This window comes from Macaca mulatta, chromosome 12, assembly GCF_049350105.2.
Source record: "Macaca mulatta isolate MMU2019108-1 chromosome 12, T2T-MMU8v2.0, whole genome shotgun sequence".
NCBI classification, from domain to species: domain Eukaryota; kingdom Metazoa; phylum Chordata; class Mammalia; order Primates; family Cercopithecidae; genus Macaca; species Macaca mulatta.
In genome coordinates this window covers 124,268,351-124,287,543 of record NC_133417.1, presented here as the reverse complement: position 1 = coordinate 124,287,543, position 19,193 = coordinate 124,268,351, and the positions used below count along the sequence as shown (strand labels likewise).

Below are 19,193 nucleotides of genomic sequence, written 5' to 3'. Positions count from 1 at the left end.
CCGGGAGACCCTATCCTTCGGGAAATCGTGGCCAGAGGTCCCCTCCATGCTCTTCAGAGAGCCCCATGGGACTGAGTCTTGGGCGAGATCAATCAGACTAAAGATCCCGAAGAGAAAGGAGAGGCAGCTCTAAGTGTATTTTGTCCCCCTTTGTTTCATCTATTTCTTTCTCCCTCGACTCTATACGACGACCTGCCACTTTTTCTAGTGGTTATCTTGGAGATTTTTAGATCAGCAATTAGGCAAATAAAGGAAGCTCATGATACATATTTTCAAAGTTCTCGAAATTGGAAACTTCAATTTAAAACAAAACAAATTCAAAACAAAACAGAAAAACCTCTCTTGCCCAGTCTCTTCACAACGACTGCAGATGTGTGAGTCTTTTGGAAGAATAGTGCAGGCTAGTGGGGAAGTTATGGTTGTTAATTACTATAACATAGATTTGTTTAGTGCTTTTTCAAATCCTGTTTCATTCGAGCTGCACATCAACTTTGTGAAATCGTCAGGATAACCCACATTTTACAGGCGAGGAGACTGAGGCTCCAGGAGATGGAGAAATTTGCCTATCCCCGTAGAGTCTGAGAAGATGCTGGCATCCAGCTTCCCTTGCCCTGGGACCACTTCCCTAGCCCTATGACATGGGTTGGACCAGCTTTCTACCCCATCATCTCTCATCTCTTCTATGCACTCTCTGGAATAGTTTCATGTGTTGAGTGGAGACTTTTTCAGAGCTCTGAGGCAGGAGCTGTCTGTACAATCCCCTGAGGTCAGAGGCATTAACGAGTCAGGGCAGGGCTGCAAGACCATCCCGTGGCAGAGAAGTAATGGACTCTCTCTGTGTCTCCTCAGCTTACATTTTCTTTGACTTCATCTGAACATCCAGTTCACAGTTGGAGGTAGGAGCCTTGCCTGCCTTGTCTGATGCCTAGCACAGTACCTGGTACATAATAGGCACTCAGCAAGTGCTTTGTGAATGAACGAATGACTGAATCTAGATAGTCCCCTCCAGAGGGTTTAGACATGTTGCCAACTAGGAAAACCAGGGTCAACAGAACCTTCCACTTTGGAAGGGTGATGCTGGGTGGTGGGGGAGGGATAAGAGAGTGTCTGATGGAACTGTATAAATTCCTAAAGGGTGATCTTAAAATTGCTAAATCTGAATACATTAAAATAAGGAACTGAACGACAAACTTGAAAAAGGATCATTTTAGGTTAAATAAATGGGTAAGTCACACGTAATCATAAACTGTTGTAAGAATTAAAATACCTGTAAGGGAGAATTGCTTGAACCCGGGAGGTGGAGGTTGCAGTGAGCTGAGATCTTGCCAGTCTGGGCAGGAGAGTAAGACTCTGTCTCAAATAAATAAATAAACAAACAAACAAATAAATAAGGGCAACAGAGTGAGACTCTGTCTCAAATAAATAAATAAATAAATAAAATAAAATCCCTGTAAGGACCTTACAACACTGCCTGCCATGTAGGTTCTCAGTACATGTTAATAGACATTATTATTTTTGAGATTGTTATTTGAAGAAGAGGGGGAGGATACTGAGTAGTCTGAAAAATATACAAATGTTCAAAAAAGGTATTAAAGTGATGCTGTCCAATGTGGTAGCCAATAGCCATTTGTAGTTATTCGGCACTTAAAATATGGGTAGTCCAAATTGAGATGTGCTATAAGTGTAAAATGCACACCAGATTTCAAAGACTTAATACAAAATACGAAAGTAAAGTATCTAAATAATTTATTGATTATTTACATATCGACTTATATATCGATTATTTACATATTGATATTTACATATCGATTACATATTCAATGTAGTATTTTTGATATGATAGGTTAAATAAAATATATCATTATAATTAATTTTACCTGTGTCTTTTCACTTTTTTAATGTGGCTACTACAATGTTTTAAAGTACACATGTGGATTGCATTATATTTTGGGGAGCAGTGCCATGTTCTGTGATGTCATGGATGATGGCTTCGTATCAAGTGTAAAGGGAAATCAGAGATGAACCATTTGTGGTAAGTCATAGGGATCTGCAAACCACTTCCGCATGTGCTTGAGTGGAGCTGGCTTAGTCTTGGTGTGTGAGTGTGAAAATTGCTGTCCTCTTATAGAGGTAACAAAGTCACACTTGAGTGTGTGTGCTAAGGGAAGCCAGCTAAAGGAAGAGGGGATTCAAGGTGATGGAGCCAGAGCTAGTCTGAGATACTTTGTGTCCCTTAGATCGAGGTCAAGCATCCTCTTGAGCATTTGGTGAAAACTGTGGCCATTCCCCCTGGAAAACAGACATGTATGCATACATAGCATCTGGCATATCCTTTACATATGTGTCACATATATTTGCATATGATTTCAGCTACAGTCATCAGGGATCCTGCTGCTCTAGAGATGGATTGACTTATGCTTCCATTGATCTATTTCAGTGATGTTTACCTTAACAGGTTGTAGACTGGTGGAGGAAACCCAGAAGGTAGAGAATCCGTCAGTCTCATTTGCCTCTTCTTTCCCCCTTATTCCTCATCTCACAAGAGGCAAGAGCGTTCAGAGGAAACAAGCAGAGAGTAAAAGCCAGATAAAGGTAATGCACACACTTCAGTAACACCCACTGGAGCTTGCTGAGCAGTGCCAAGAGTGGCCACGGAGGGGCATAGTGGGGTAGGCCTTGTTCCCAAGTCTCTCTTTGGAGTGCCTTTCCTGATGGTGAGTCCCTAGGCTCCCAGGCAAAGCCCTGGATCTCGTGTACAGCCTCATTCCTCATGGTGCCACCTAGCACCTGTTGCCAGAGCTGGAAAGCAGACCCTTTCCTCCATGACAAGGATGGCTATGAGAGTCTCCTCCCTCAGCCTCTCTTTCTCATGTCACTCCTGTCTCCCCCACCCTCTGCTCTCTTCCCAGCTCCATACTCAGAGTGTTCCCTTTGGACTGTGTCCCAAGGGCCTGATGCTTACACAGGCTCCAAGCTCCATCATGAGGTCCAGGAACAGCAGGGACCACACCGTGAACTCTGGCGGATCCTGCCTGAGTACCAGCACGGTGGCCATCCCCGCCATCAATGACAGCAGTGCAGCCATGAGTGCCTGCAGCACCATCAGTGCCCGGGTAAGGATACAGCCAGGGCAGGCAGAGCAGGGTGTAGCAGGGCCAGGGCAGGGCATGGGGGGCAGGGCACTGGGGTGGGAATCTGAGAGGCCCTGACTCTTCCCTATGCATCTTAGCACTAGACCCTGTCTAGACTTTCCTTGTCACCTTTTTTCCACTCAGGAAAGAAAATATTACATTGGCCATTGAATACACTCAGTAAATATTGAAACTGAGAATGTAAGCTCCAAAAGAAAAGGGATTTGTCAGTCCTGTTCACCATTGTAGCACCAAGCACACTGGAGTGCTGGGAGCAGTGAGTGCCTGAGAGGCCATGGGATAGGAGAGTGCCAGAGAGGAATGAGTCAGAGGCTGGTTGGATAGCTAGGATTTCTCTTTCCTCAGAAAGTTCTTCTGGCCTTGACCCCTAGGACTTTGTGTTTGACCAATAATGTATGGATGCTGTTTACTTTTTGCAGCTCTTTGTAGTTCTCTCTATGTGATGATGCAGCTGTCCAGGGGTGTGACTATGGGCATGGCTTTGTGTATGATACAGTGTGTGTCTGTGTTGTGTGGTATACAGTGCCTAGCTCCTTAGATGTGCTGCCCTTGCCTCCCTGTGAATGGAGGGTCGTGTTTTAGAAGACATCTCTGTCCTCTGTGCCATTCCGGGCCTGTTTGCCCTTGGATTCACTCACTGCCCTTCCCTGCTCTGCTTTGAGCCAGTAGGAGATTGGAAAGTGGGAGGAAGGGAGAAGCCAGGGCATTTCTCTTCCTCTCTCTGCTGTTCACGGTGTCTCTGTCAGCAGCTGCATTTCCCCTGTGGCTCCAGTTCCCATCAGACAGGCCTCAAGGCTGTATTGACCCCACCACTTCTCACCTAGGTGTGGTGGCAGCTTCTTGATGTTGCCAACTCCCAGGTTCCCTCACTACCCATGGTTATGCAGTAAATTCCCTGGTTTTTGTTGTTGTTGTTGTTTGTTTGTTTTTTCTTTTTTCGAGACAGAGTCTTGCCCTGTCACCTGGGCTGGAGTGCGATGGCGCAATCTCGGCTCACTGCAACTTCTTCTTCCTAGGTTTAAGCGGTTCTGCTGCCTCAGCTTCCCGAGTAGCTGGGATTACAGGTTCCTGCCACCATGCCCGTCTAATTTTTTGTATTTTTAGTAGAGACAGGGGTTTCACTATGTTGGCCAGGCTGGTGTTGAACTCCTGACCTTGTGATCTGCCCACCTTGGCCTCCCAAAGTGCTGGGATTATAGGCGTGAGCCATTGCGCCCGGCCACAGTAAATTCCCTGTTTTAAACATTCAGAGTGGCTTTTGTTTTCTTACCTGGACATTGGCTGATGCACCAACTGATATTTATAGTAAATTACCTCCCATAATCCATGTCACCTTTCTTCCATAGGTGACTCAGGAAAGAAAATAGTATGGTGGCCATCAGACACACTCAGTAAATATTGAAACTGAGAATGTAAGCTCCAAGAGAAAAGGGATTTGTTGGTCCTGTTCATCATTGTAGTCCCATAGCTAGCACAGTGTCCGGTGCATTATAGGTACTCAAAAAATATCTGTTGAATGGATGACTATATCCTTATATTATGCAACAATATAAAAGCAATACTTGGTCAAAGATTTAAAAAATGGTGGCCGGGCATGGTAGCTCATGCCTGTAATCCCAGCACTTTGGGAGGCCAAGGTGGGTAGATTACCTGAGGTCAGGAGTTCAAGACCAGCCTGACCAACCTGGTGAAACCCTGTCTCTACAAAAATAGAAAAATCAGCCGGGCATGATGGCGGGTGCCTGTAATCCCAGCTACTTAGGAAGCTAACGTGAGAAAATTGCTTGAACCTGGGAGGCAGAGGTTGCAGTGAGCTGAGATTGTGCCATTATACTCCAGCCTGGGCGACAGAGCGAGACTCTTACAAAAAAAAAAAAAAAAAAAATACACACACACACACACACACACACACACACACATAGTATAAAATATATATATATATATACACATATATAGTATCAAATACACACACACACACACACACATATATAAAATGCCAATGAGTTGAGTGCTCATGGCAATGACCGTGGTAGGAAAAGGCAACCAGTTCATCCTCCCTCCACCTTACCACCCCAGGGAGGGTTTCCATGCCCCCTCCTTCTTCATCTAGAAAGGGGTGATGGATAAGCCTATGGAAAGATTTTCCATTACAGATGGAAATGCTGCACATGGCAGTGCTAGCATCAATCACCAGGAGCAGCCCTTAGAGTGGCCTCAGAAGTCAGGGGATGGGTGAGGTGAACAGCAGACAAATTGACTCCTCCTCTGCCCCACCAGCCAATTGAGGAATGGGAGAGGGAATGGTGCAGAGGGAACTGTGGTCTGGAAAAGGACCTGGGATAGACTGCTCTAGCTAGGAGAGGCATCTGTAGCAAGGGGCAGGGCTGGGAGAAAGAAGAGGGGAGGAGGTACCTGATGGGGTGGTATCTGAGGGCGCACTGAAGAACAGAACAGAAGCCTGCATTTGTGTGCTTGCACAGAGTGGCTGATGGGGCTGCCCAGGGAAGGCTTCGGGGGCAGGGGCTCTAGTTGCAAAACAGTTCCAGTCTTGGAAGAGGTGATATCTGACTTCAGGGCCTACCTGCCTCTCACTATCTGTCTCCAGACCATCCCCCAGGGGTGAGGGGTGGTGTCAATCATTGTTTTTCTGTCTTGTCCTTTATTTTCTTGGTGGTGGAGGAGGAAGACCTTCACCTGTTCTCTGGATCTTGGCATCCTACCCTGCTGATACATCCTTTCTGCTCCCCCTTCTCCCTGCCACCCGAACAGCCTGCAAGCTCCATGGACACTCAGATGCACTCCCCAAAGAAGCAGGAGAGAGTGAAGAAGAGGGTCATCTGGGGCATTGAGGTGGCCGAGGAGCTGCACTGGAAAGGCTGGGAGCTCGGAAAGGAGACCACAAGGAATCTGGTTCTGAAAAATCGATCCTTGAAACTCCAGAAGATGAAGTACAGGTACCAGTATAAGGGATCAAGGACCCAGTGCCAGAGCATTGAGCCCTGAAAGCAGGCTCTCTTCAAAACAAAACAAAGCAAACAAAAAACCTTCAACATGCCATATAAAAGCCAGTGAGTGTTTAAAACACGTGCAGTATGAATAATTGTGCAGCTATAGTCTATTCTTTTTCATTGTGGTATAGTGTCCCAATGTGTGCCTGTACCATAATGCATTCATCCAGAATGAAGCGAGTTTGGACTGTTTCTAGTTTGGGACTGTTACCAACATTCGTGTATATGTGTCCAGTTACATAAGTACGAGAGTTTTTCTGGGGAATACCAGGTACTATGAAGGCTCACGTGATTTTGGGGTCTTATGAAAGTGGTTTTTTGTTTGCTTGTTTGTTTTTCTGCGTAGTTGTTAAATTAGTGTCCTTGCGGGATGGAGCCATCTATTCTGCCACCTTGCTCCACCTTCTGTCTTTTCTGGGGAATAGACACAGGAGTAGAATTGCTGAGGCTTAGGCCATGTACCTGTTCACTTTCTGTAGATAAACCAAATTGTTTCCCAAAGTGCACAGATTTCTTTAGACGCCCACCAGCAGCGTTAGAGAGTTCCCATTCCTCCACATCCTTACCAATAACTGCTATTGTCAGAATTTAAAATTTTTGCCAGTAATGGTAACTTGTGGTTTTAATGTGCATTTCCCTGATTACTGATGAATGAGGATGAGTGTCTTTTTGTAGGTTATTGACCCTTTGCATTTCTTCATGTGTGAAATTTATGATCAAGTCTGTGGCCATTTTTCTATTACATTATCTTTTCTTTCTCCTTTTTGGTATAAGTTCTTATCCCAATTAAAAACCCTTTGCCAGTTATGTGTTGTGGATATCTTCTCTCATCTTTTTTTTTTTTTTTTTTTGAGACGGAGTCTCGCTCTGTCGCCCAGGCTGGAGTGCAGTGGCCAGATCTCAGCTCACTGCAAGCTCCGCCTCCCGGGTTCCCACCATTCTCCTGCCTCAGCCTCCCGAGTAGCTGGGACCACAGGCGCCGCCACCTCGCCCGGCTAATTTTTTTGTGTTTTTAGTAGAGACGGGGTTTCGCCGTGTTAGCCAGGATGGTCTCGATCTCCTGACCTTGTGATCCTCCCGTCTCAGCCTCCCAAAGTGCTGGGATTACAGGCTTGAGCCACCGCGCCCGGCCTCTTCTCTCATCTTATGATTTGTCTTTACTCTCTTTATTGTGTCTTTTGAAGAATAAAAGTTCTGAATTTTAAAGGTATCAACTTTATCAGTCTTTTTCTTTTATGATTGGTGCTTTTTTATGCTTTTCCTAAGAAGTCCTTTTCTACCCCGAGGTCATTAAGATATTTTCCTCTAGTATCTTCTAAAGACTTCATATTTTTGCCTTTTAATATTTGTCTTTTATCTATATGGAATTGATTTTTATGAATAGTAAATTTTGATATCTGGTTGTATAAGTCCTCCTACTTAATTCTTCTTCTTTTTTTTTTTTTTGAGACAGAGTCATGCTCTGTTGCCCAGGCTGGAGTGCAGTGGCGCTATCTCAGCTCACTGCAAGCTCCGTCTCCAGGGTTCACGCCATTCTCCTGCCTCAGCCTCCCAAGTAGCTGGGACTACAGGCACCCACCACCACGCCCAGCCGTGTTAGCCAGGATGGTCTCGATCTCCTGACCTCGTGATCCACCCTCCTCGGCCTCCCAAAGTGCTGGGATTACAGGCGTGAGCCACCACGCCTGGCCTTAATTCTTCTTCAAGATTGTCTTAGCTATTCTTGGCCCTTCTTTTGATCTTTTATATAAATATTCAAATCAGCTTACCATACATGCACATAAAACTCTTCTTGAGATTTTGATTGGGATTTAATTGGACCTATAGATGAATATGGGGAGAAATGATATCATTACAATATTGAGTCTTTTAATCCATGAACACGGGCTATCTCTATATTCATTAGGTTATTTTTCATGTCTCTCAATAAAGTATAAAGTTTTCTCCATAGACATTTAGCACATCTTTAGTTAGATTTATTCATAAGTATTTTATATTTTTGCTGTTGTTATATATGACATATTTTTTAGTTGTTTCATTTCTGTCTGTCTGTTGCTAGTTTTTAAAATGTCATTTTTATATAGGTATTGTGTTCAGTGTCTTGGCAAATCCTCTTATTAATTCTAATAATTTATTTGTTAGTATTCTTGTTTTTTCATGCACACATTTGTATTTTAAATGGAAAATGACATTATTTTTTTCTTTCTAGTCCTTACACTTTTTGTCTTTCCTTACTGTGTTGTTAAATAGAAAAGTGTTGAACAGAAGTGGTTATAGGGGCATCTTTGTTTTGTTTATCATCTCAGAGTAAAGGACTGCAATGTTTCACCATTAAGCTGTCTGGTAGGATTGATTTCCTGTAGGATTTCTGTAAAAGTGTATACATTGTCAGATTATGGGAATATTCTTCTATTCCTGCTTTGCTGAGAGGTTTTCTCATAAACACACATTAAAGTTTATCTAATTTCTTCTTTCTTTTTTCTTTTCTTTCTTTTCTTTCTTTTCTTCCTCTCTTTCTTTCTTGTTTTTTTGAGACAGGGTCTCGCTCTATTGCCCAGGCTGGAGTATAGTGCATTAACATGGCTCACTGTAGCCATGACCTCCTGAGCTCAAGCAATCCTCCTACCTCAGCCTCTCAGGTAGCTCAGACTGTAGGCATGCACCACCGTGCCTGGCTAATTAAAAGAAAATTTTTTTTATATAAACAGTATCTTGCCATGTTGCCCAGGGTGGTCTCGAACACCTGGGCTCAAATGATACTCCCGCCTTAGCCTCTCAAAGTGCTGGGATTCCAGATGTGAGGCACTGTGCCTGGCCTGTGGAAAGGTTTTTGACCACCCATTCCATGTTTTGGTGTTTTTAGGCAGAGCAGCCATAATATTTATTGTACAATTACTGGGTCAGTTTTGATAAATTATATTTTTATAGCAATTTTTTTCATCTAAATTTAAACATTTGTTGGTGTAAAGTTGCTGACAATGTCATCGTCTTATTAATGTTTTGAAAGTCTGCAGCAGCTGTGGTTCTGACCCACTGTGGGATGCTACAGCTCTGCTGAGGTCTCTGGAAAGGCATCCCCGGCCCCACCCTCCTCAGCTTTGGTTCCCCTGCCTCAGTGCTTGGGGACTCTTTAAAATCTGGGCAACCCTTCCCTGTCCCTGTCCCTTTCAGGCCTCCCTACTCATCAGAGGTACAAACACTACTCCCTTTTTGTTCAGAGTGAAGATCTCTGAGAATAGGAGGGGGAGGAGGAGAACGGGTCCTCTTGTAACCAAACCCCTGAGTTTCCACCTCCACGTGCTCATCTCTTGATCTCTTTCTCTGTGGTCCCAAGGACTCAAGCTCCCTTGGCTGCAGGGCTTCCCTCGTTTCCTGCCTCTTCCAGTTGTTCTGAGCCCTGATCTGAGGTGCTCACCTCCCGGCTCTCTCCTGCAGGCCCCCCAAGACCAAGTTCTTCTTCACAGTCATCCCTCAGCCCATCTTCCTGAGCCCAGGCATAACCCTCACGCTCCCCATCGTCTTCCGGCCTCTGGAGGCGGTAAGGTCTGCCACAGTGAGCGACGGCAGGGAGGCACCTGGGAACAGTGACCTCAGAACAGAAAGCAGGACAGAGCAACCAGGAGCACCCCCCCGCAGCCCCGCCACACACACACACACACACACACACACACATGCTGCCCACTCCAGCAGCAATCCAGCTTGGGAGGCCCTGTCAAGGGCTTGGCCCCTCATCTCATTAGACAGAGGGCGTTCCCCAGGGGATGCTGGGGGTAGAGGCTGCAATATTATATTGACCATCAGAAAGCCCTACATTCCGTGGCCGGGGATGGTGACTCATTTCTGTAACCCCAGCACTTTGGGAGGCTGAGGCAGGCAGGTCACTTGAGGCCAGGAGTTTGAGACCAGCCTGGCCAACATGGCAAAACCCCATCTCTACTAAAAAATACAAAAGTTAGCTGGGTGTGGTGGCGCATGCCTGTAGTCCCAGCTACTTGGTAGGCTGAGGCAGGAGAATCACCTGAACCAGGAGGTGGCTGTTGCAGTGAGCTGAGATCTCACCATTGCACTCCAGCCTGGGTGACAGAGCAAGACTCCCCCCCCCCAAAAAAGAAACCCCTTCTACATTCCTTGGCCTCTTCCTGCCACCCCCCACCCACATTTCCTCAAAATACTTTTTCTACAAAAGAGACTCTAATCTTTGAGACCAAGACAACATAGGTGCCCAGCTCCCCTCAGAGTCTGACGTGGGGACCACGGCCCAGCCCTCCCCTCAGTGGTTGTGTTGGGGGTGGCTGAGGGTGGGCTGGATGTGCAGTCCCTGAGTGCCACTGATGGGTGACTGCCTCTGCCCCGCCTCACACTACAGAAGGAGTACGTGGACCAGCTGTGGTTTGAGAAAGCGGAGGGGATGTTCTGTGTGGGCCTGCGGGCCACCCTGCCCTGCCACAGACTGATCTGCCCGCCATCCCTGCAGCTGCCCATGTGTGCTGTGGGGGACACGACCGAGGCCTGGTTCTGCCTGGATAATGTGGGGTGAGGAAGAGGCTGAAGTGCAGGCGGGGAGAGCAAGAGCTGTGAGGAGGGTGTCTGGAAGCAGGAGAGACAGGCATTCCCTTGTGGGGGTGGGGTAGTCTGAGGTCTGCCCAGCATCCCTGACTTGTTACTGCAGGAGCAGGGGCCAGAAGCCCAGTGCCCTGACCTGCCCCCCACCCCCAGGGACCTGCCCACCTTCTTCAACTGGGAGTTCTCCAGCCCATTCCAGATGCTGCCAACCATGGGGCTCCTGGAGCCAGGCCAGGCCTCTCAGATCAAGGTGACCTTTCAGCCCCTTACAGCCGTCATCCACGAGGTGCAGGCCACGTGCTGGTATGGGGCGGGCAGCCGGCAGAGGAGCAGCATCCAGCTGCAGGCTGTGGGTGAGGCCCGACCTCCCACCATCCCCAGACTGGCCCCTGCTGCACCTTCTGGGGCCTCCAGGCCTCAGTGTCCCCCACCTCCCATCTGGCCTGCCCTCCACAGGGCCTCCACCGGCCTCCTGCCCTCCCCCCAGCCCCGAAGGCTTTGCCTTTGTCTTCCATGATGCTACAGACTAAATTTTCCCTGGGGCTATCTGCCTTCTTCAAGGGGCTGTTCAGCTGGGGCCACAGAGGCCCTGGCGGTTTCCCCCAAGACTCCCCCATCTCCGACCCAGCCAAGTGCGCCCAGCTGCTGGTGAGCATAAAGCACAAGTGCCTGGAGGACCAGGATGCCGAGGGCTTCCAGAAGCTGTTGTACTTCGGCTCTGTTGCTGTGGGCTGCACCTCGGAGAGGCAGATCAGGCTACACAACCCGTCGGTGGTAGGCACCAGGCGGGAGGGGCGGCAGGACTCATGGCCTCCAGGACTGGAGTCTCCTAAAATCACCGCCTTGCTGAATGCCCCCCTTTCTTTCTACACCTTTGGCCCCAAGCCTCATATAACCCATGTCAGCTGTCAATAGGTGTGTCCTTCTCCTCAGCTGGGGGCTGGGCTGGGGTATACCCCAGCCAGAGCCACGAGCAGCCCTAAGACTGTCCTGACCCCGGGACCACAGTTAGCTGTGATAGTACCTTGGGGAGAATTAAAAGGCAGGTCCACCGCGGGGCACATGACTCGGCTCCTTCTCTCCAGAATGTGGAGGCAGTCTGGCTAGTGAGGCACAGGGTGGATGCCAGCTGCCCCTACCCCTTTGGCTGGGCACGCCAGTACAATGCATAGACTATCGCATCGTACAGTGCTCCACTCCGCGACCTGACCCCTTGTCCTTCTACCTGGCCCTACAGGTAAATGCCCCCTTCAGGATTGAAATTTCCCCAGAAGAACTGGCCGAAGACCAGGCCTTCTCATGCCCCATGGCCCGTGGCGTCGTGCTCCCGGGAGAAAAGAAATGCGTGTCAGTGTTCTTCCACCCCAAGACTCTGGACACCAAGACTGTGGACTACTTCTCCATCATGCCTTCTGGCTGTGCCTCCAAGACCCTGCTCAAAGTCGTTGGTTTCTGTAGAGGTACTGGTGACCCCAGCGGTCTCCCCTGGGGACAGGAGCAGCCCATGCTGAGGATTCTGAAGCGCTCCTTCCCTGCTCCTAAGAGCCAGGGCTACCTTGCCTCAGCCTGGGTGTCTGCTGCCCTCTGGTGGCGCCGTGGGGAATCATTTGTGACTACCTGGAGATTCCAGTCCCACGGGCACCCAGTGATGCTGGAGTTCTGCTCAGGCTGCCAGGGCTCTGGGCCTCTGTAGCCTGGCCCTGAGAGTTCCACCTCCCTTCAGTGGGACCTTGTCTAAGACATTCTTGGGGAAGCTAATACCCCATCTCCTGTGTCCAGGCCCTGCTGTGTCCCTGCAGCACTACTCTGTCAACTTCAGCTGGGTCAACCTTGGGGAGCGCTCTGAGCAGCCCCTGTGGATTGAGAACCAGTCAGACTGCACGGCCTACTTCCAGTTTGCCATGGACTGCCTGGAGAGTGTCTTTAGCATCAGGCCTGCCTTCGGGACCCTGATGGGCAAGGCCCGCATGACCCTGCACTGTGCCTTCCAGCCCACTCACCCCATCATCTGCTTTCGGCGTGTGGCCTGTCTCATCCACCACCAGGTGAGTCGTGGGGAGGGCATGAGGCTGAGGGAGGAGGGGCTCCCCTGGGGCCCAGTCATGGTGACAAGGCTTGGTGGGCACTCCCCTGTATTCTGGAACTTCTAGAGCTGTCTGCCTGGTCGTCTCCCACTCCTGGGTCCCAGCCCTAGCTTTTGGAGCCAGTGTGCGGCCTGGGCACAGGGGAGATCACTCTGTGCTAGTCTTGCCCTGCTACCAGGCCAGGCGCTTTGCTACTGCTGTGCTCATGGGCTGGGAGAGGGCGGTTTGGACCCGCGGTCCCCCACTCTCCCGCCGAGCCCTGCAGGCTTTGCCTTTTCTTGGCCTTCCATGACTTCACAGACTAATTCTTCCCTGGAGCCACCCCACATAGCATGCATAGGGCAGAGAGCTTTCAAGTTAGACCCCAACCCTAGGCCCCTGGGCATGATCAGACACACTGTGCCCTGACCAGCGGGGCCTGGCCCAGATGGCAAACAGGGCTGAAATGTAACCCATAATCCCTCCCTGAGCTAGTGCCCAGGCTCAGGCTGTGTCTGTGTATCTGGAGGAATGGGTGCCTTTCTCTAATTCTCGTGACAGTTTAGTATGGGCTAGGGGAGGCCTTGGGAATGGAGGAAAGAACAGAAGCCCAGAGGGAAGCCTGATCAGGCCGCATATTCTCCTCCCTTGGGAGGGCCGGAATTCTAGTTTGGCAGGCCTCTGGGCTGGCAGTAGGGTGGGTGGGAGAATGCCCAGGGACCATGGCAGAGGGGGAGGGTGGGCAATGGCTGAGTGCCCTAAGGACGGGGGTGCTCTCTCCTGACCTTCCCTGGACTCCTGCTGTGCCCTGGCTGAGCCAGACCACTGCTGAGTGCTCGCTCACTGGCCACCTGGAGCTTCTGCCCCACTACCTGTTACCCTGTCTGCCCAGCTTCTGTCCTCAGTTCAACTCCCCAGCAACCCCCTTGCCCCACCACCCCTCCCATGCCCCATCACGCACAGACAAATGTCACAGGACCCACTGTTCCTGGACCTGATGGGGACCTGCCACTCGGACAGCACCAAGCCAGCCATCCTGAAGCCTCAGCACCTCACCTGGTACCATATACACCTGGCCCGGGGCCTGACGCTCTACCCCCCTGACATCCTGGATGCCATGCTGAAGGAGAAGAAGCTGGTGCAGGACCAGAACGGGGCCCTCATGATTCCCATCCAGGTACATGCCCTCCCCAGCTGCATATCCCTTCCCTAGTGATTCTTGGGCAATCCCGTGCCCCCAGAGTCCCATGGGCACCATTAGTAGTTGGCGTGACTGGTGCAGCCTTTCCTAGACAGGAGTGTGTCCAGGAGGGGCCACAGCAAGAGGAATGGCAGTTGGGCCCTGTCCACCTCTTTCCCCATGCAGGATCTGGAGGACATGCCGGCCCCGCAGTACCCTTATATCCCCCCCATGACCGAGTTCTTCTTCGACGGCACCAGCGACATGACCATCTTCCCCCCACCCGTCAGTATAGAGCCTGTCGAGGTAGACTTTGGTGCCTGCCCAGGGCCTGAGGCCCCCAACCCTATACCCCTGTGCCTGATGAACCACACCAAGGGCAAGATCATGGTGGTCTGGACACGGAGGTCTGACTGCCCCTTCTGGGTGACCCCAGAGACCTGTGACGTGCCCCCTCTCAAGTCCATGGCCATGCGCCTGCACTTCCAGCCGCCTCACCCCAACTGCCTTTATACGGTGGAGCTCGAAGCCTTTGCCATCTATAAGGTGTGTGCACACAATGAGAGGGAGGAATGCGGGGTCTCTGCTGGGAGCCTGAACGGCTGGGTGGGGTAGCAGGGGGTGACCGAGGGCGGCTTCGGGCTCCATCCTCTGCGTGCCAGGCTTTCTGTTGGCTGGACAGCAGCCCCTATGGGTTTGTCTCCTCCAAAGCTCCTGGCCCAGCTAGGTCCATCTGATTTTCTCATTCTTATGTAAGTTTCCCCTCCCCTCCAAGGGAGGATTCAGCTGAGATCGAGCTGTTTGGGAAAACTGGGTGCACAGGGGGACACTCCCTGGGGTTCCTGGCTAGGAGGCCTCCTGGCTTCTCTACTAGTACTTGAATTAAGAAGTGGTCCCTCTAAAGGAGCTTCGAGTGGGCAGGAACCTGGGCCTGGAGACAAAGTCAGCAGCACCAGGTGATTGTGATGGGAGGGGCTTCTAGCTCAGCTTCCCTGGGTCAGGGAACTCTGAGTGCTGGCTGTCCCCAGCCCTGCTGTTCTGGCCCCAGATGCATGGTGCTCTCTCCTCATCCGTTAGTACTGCCTGTCCCTTTCTTATTGGCTCTGCCCACCCCACTGCCCTTGCCCATTGGCCAATGTGTTGGGGCCCAGAGAAGAGTAGGGCTGTGCAGTCAAGATCAGGGTCACTTACCAGCTGTGTGACCTTGGGCAAGTTCCTTAATGTCTCTGAGTTCTGATCTTGTCATCTCTAAACTTAAGACCACATCCGATTTTTTGAGGAGGCTTTCCGAAGTGGAGGCTTTAGTTGCCTCCATCCTAATGCCTTGGCAGTGGGGTGACGTGGAGGTTTGTAGGAACAAGGTTGTAGACGCCTGGCTCTGCTGAGGCTGAGCCTGTCAGATATTTAGGTTACAGGCTGTAGACCTGCACAGTCCAGTACAGCCACTGTCAGCCACACGTAGCTACTGAGCTCTTAATATGTGGCTGGTCCCAACTGAGAAGTGCTGTGAGTGTAAAATGCACACTGGATTTCAAAGACTTAGTATGAAAAGAATGTAAAATATCTCATTACTAATTTTATATTGGTTATATGTTAAAGTGATAAGATTTTAGATCTATTGGGTTAAATAAAATATACTATTAACATTAACTTCACGTGTTTTACTTTTTTAATGTGGCTACTGGAACATTTAAAATGACATTTGCGGCTGGCATTTGTGGCTCACATGATATTTCTATTGGCCAGCGCTTCTCTAGGCTCATTCCTACAGAATGAATGGTGCTTTCACATCCCAGCCCCACCCTCCTCCTGGGTTGTGAGGACTAAAGAGAGCGTTGCTGTATGGACGCAGGGCCTAGCTCCCCGCGGGAGGGACTTGGTTGGGATGCTTGTTCTCTGCACTGTCTTCCCAGGGAGGCCCTCCTGTCTGTGTCCAGTGTAGGACTCCTGCAGCACAAGGGTAGGGAGGGGCAAGGTGGGGCACCCCACAGGGCAGACACAGGACTCTGAGCTTTTCCGTGGGTCTGGCCCCCCTGCAGGTCCTGCAGAACTACAGTAATATTGAGGAGGACTGTACCATGTGCCCATCCTGGTGCCTGACGGTGCGGGCGCAAGGCCACAGCTATTTCTCTGGCTTTGAGCACCACATCCCCCAGTATTCCCTAGATGTCCCCAAGGTGAGTGTGGTCCCAGCAACAGTGGGAGGGAGACAGAAGAGCCCTAGATTCTGCCTTGGCCTGCAGATCCCTCTCGCCTTCTCTGATGGCCTCAGAAACACATCTTTGCACCCTCCCTGGCTGTTCCCACCTCCGCCGTGCCCATTCTGGGGATCTGGGCCAGTTGAAGACTTGCTTCTGGGCCCTGACACTGGGACTGGGGGGAGTCTGGGGCCTGGACAGCTGGCCCCTTGCTGCTCCATTGGAAATACTCACTGGCTCCTGTGACTCTCAGGTTCAAAACCCTCCAGCTCCTGCATTTGTTTGTGTCCTGTTTACTGCATTTGTTTGTGTCCTGTTTACCCCAAGTCCTGGGTGTGGGCCCAGGGATGTGACAGCCACACCAGCAGCCCCTGCCTTTGGGAAGCACCCTGCCCTATGAGAGTGACAGCCAGCCCCATCCTCAGGAGATCATAATTCCCAGGCCACCCCAAGGCCCTTAGAAGCCCTGACCTGACAAGCAAGAGGACATAGGGCTGAAAAGCACAGAGCCTGGGGCCAGACCTCCAGCTTCCAATCCAGTTTCGCCTTCGATGTCTCCTCCAGTCTCCATCACCTGGAGGTTTTGCATTAGACTTCTGGTTGCTGGAAAAGCACCACTTTGGGACAATGTGCTTTGGGTTGATTCTGCTCCCCTCACCACCTACACTTCTGCCCTCCTATCCCGAACCTATGCCACCCCAGGATTCAGCTTGGAGGCTGCTGCTTCCCAAAGGCCTTCCTGCCTCACAGAGTCCCCCTCAATACCTCCCTCAGCCCCCTTCCCTTGGCAGTTCCTCCTGGTGGGTTGTGGACTTTATGCAGCCCAGCAGATCTGGTGTCACTCCCTCACTGGCTCACACACAGGCACTGTCACCCCAGCTGGATGGGGACCTCTGGTCAGGGATTGCAGGTTTTGTGTTTTGCAGCCTGCTCAGCTCTCAGCTGGTGCTGGCCACAGCCTGGATGCCTGAAGAGTGTTGGGAGCTGAGATTGTCCGGGCTGGTTTCCATCAGTTACCTGCATGAGAATCACCTAGAAAGGGTCACTTGCTTTTTTATTTTGTGTTTGCTGATATAGAATTTTGCTCTGTCACCCAGGCTGGAGTGCAGTGGTTCGATCTTGGCTCACTGCAACCTCTGCCTCCTGGGTTCGAGCGATTCTGTAGCCTCAGCTTCCCATGTAGCTGAGATTACAGATGCATGCTACTACAACTGGCTAATTTTTGTAATTTTAGTAGAGATGGGGCTCACCATATTGACCAGGCTGGTCTTGAACTCCTGCTTCAAGTGATCCACCCGCCTCAGCCTCCTAAAGTGCAGGGATTACAGGCATGAGCCACCGCACCTGGCCCGAAGGGATTAGTTACTGCAGCCCAAGAGCTTCTGGACCAGGCTCTCTGAAAATGAGTTATCCAAAGGGTGATGCAAAGACACCCTAAAATGAAACAATTTCTACTTTATCCTTGAGGAGCGGCCTTGGAGGCCTGAGTTTCCCAGGGGCCTGTGGCCCCCTGTCTCCCTGTCTGGAGGTCTCTGGAGAACAAAAGCATTCTTTGGTGTCAGCTCATGGCCTCCTTCAATTCCCTGTTCCCAGGGCGTTGACTGGGCTGCAGGGCAGCACCTCGGATTTCCTTGGAGACAACTCCTCCCAAGCCCCCATTCGGCCCTGTGTCCCAGGATGGAACTCTGAGCGAGGGCCACTTTCCTCCTCTCCCACCCCCAGCTGTTTCCAGCAGTGTCCTCCGGTGAGCCCACCTACCGCAGCCTGCTCCTGGTCAACAAAGACTGCATGCTGCTGACCTTCAGCCTGCCCCCCCAGAGAGGCTCAGACGTCATCCTTCGGCCCACCTCGGGCCTTGTGGCACCCGGGGCCCACCAGATCTTCCTCATCTGCACCTACCCCAAGGGCAGCTCCTGGAAGCAGCACACTTTCTACCTGCAGTGCAATGCTTCCCCCCAGTATCTCAAGGTAGGAGGCAGAGGTAGGGGACCTGGGTCCTTGGGAATGGGCCATAATCTTGAACCACCCTTTTCAAGGCCACATTCTGGGGTTGGCCCCTAAGATTTCCAGGGAGCCACTTCCCCTCCAGGAAGTAGCATAGTAGGGAAGGAACCCCCTTGACCACACTGTGAACAACTTTCCCACCCCTCAGGACCTTGCCTGTCCACCCCATGGGGTCTGAGGCCAAGAAAGAGGGTGCAGAGAACCCAGAGGAAGGATCTGGGGGAGGCAAGACACCTGCAGGTGGTAGAGGGATATTTGGGGCCAGGCCAGCAAAAGGTTCTGGGGTAGTGGGTCCATGTCTGGCCCCATGAAATGGTCTATAGATCCTCTCTCAGTCCCTGAGTTCTTTTCAAGAATTATCTCCTGGGCCAGTCACCATTGACTCTGCTTTTGACAGAAACTGCCAGTATACAGGCTGGCAGAGGGCCTTTCACTGCCCGCTTCAAGGGGGAAAAGTTGCCTAGCCATGGCTTCCTGGACATGTGGGTGGAGCTGGGACTGCAGAGTGAGGTCAGGGCACTGCCCTCCTTCCTCTGGCTCTAGGAGGTGAGCATGTACAGCCGGGAGGAGCCGCTGCAGCTGAAGCTGGACACCCACAAAAGCCTCTACTTCAAGCCCACCTGGGTGGGCTGCTCCTCCACCAGCCCCTTCACCTTCCGCAACCCCTCGCGTCTGCCCCTGCAGTTCGAGTGGAAGGTCTCTGAGCAGCACCGAAAGCTGCTGGCTGTCCAGCCCTCCAGGGGGCTAATCCAGCCCAACGAGAGACTTGTGAGTGACTCCCCTCCTGCCAAGTGACGGCAGCCTTCACCTCTGTCATCTCTTACTTGTGCCTATCACAGCCCAGACTTGCCAAGTGCACCCCCTATTCCATCCACAGTAACCTCCCCCACCTGGTGACAAGATGTTAATATTACTCTCACCATCCCCCTACCATTTTACAAATCATTGAGGCTTGGTGGGGCAGCCATTTACTAAGAGCATAAGTTAGGCCGTGCAGGGCTGGGACTAGAACCAGTGTTTCTGAT

The 19,193-nt window shown here is 50.9% G+C and overlaps 1 protein-coding gene across 1 annotated transcript in view; it reads left to right on the top strand.

Annotated features, from left to right (window-relative positions):
- The first annotated feature begins 2,439 nt into the window (after window positions 1-2,439).
- CFAP65 (cilia and flagella associated protein 65) overlaps window positions 2,440-19,193 on the top strand; it is a 38,466-nt gene continuing 21,712 nt past the window's right edge. Inside the window, exons 1-14 of the mRNA XM_028831128.2 lie at window positions 2,440-2,592; window positions 2,910-3,113; window positions 5,922-6,106; window positions 9,596-9,698; window positions 10,527-10,693; window positions 10,877-11,076; window positions 11,352-11,497; window positions 11,961-12,183; window positions 12,503-12,768; window positions 13,763-13,963; window positions 14,153-14,512; window positions 16,006-16,143; window positions 17,887-18,132; window positions 18,712-18,936. Coding sequence (XP_028686961.2) covers window positions 2,440-2,592; window positions 2,910-3,113; window positions 5,922-6,106; window positions 9,596-9,698; window positions 10,527-10,693; window positions 10,877-11,076; window positions 11,352-11,497; window positions 11,961-12,183; window positions 12,503-12,768; window positions 13,763-13,963; window positions 14,153-14,512; window positions 16,006-16,143; window positions 17,887-18,132; window positions 18,712-18,936 — 2,817 coding nt within the window. The remainder of the gene's footprint in view (window positions 2,593-2,909; window positions 3,114-5,921; window positions 6,107-9,595; window positions 9,699-10,526; window positions 10,694-10,876; window positions 11,077-11,351; window positions 11,498-11,960; window positions 12,184-12,502; window positions 12,769-13,762; window positions 13,964-14,152; window positions 14,513-16,005; window positions 16,144-17,886; window positions 18,133-18,711; window positions 18,937-19,193) is intronic.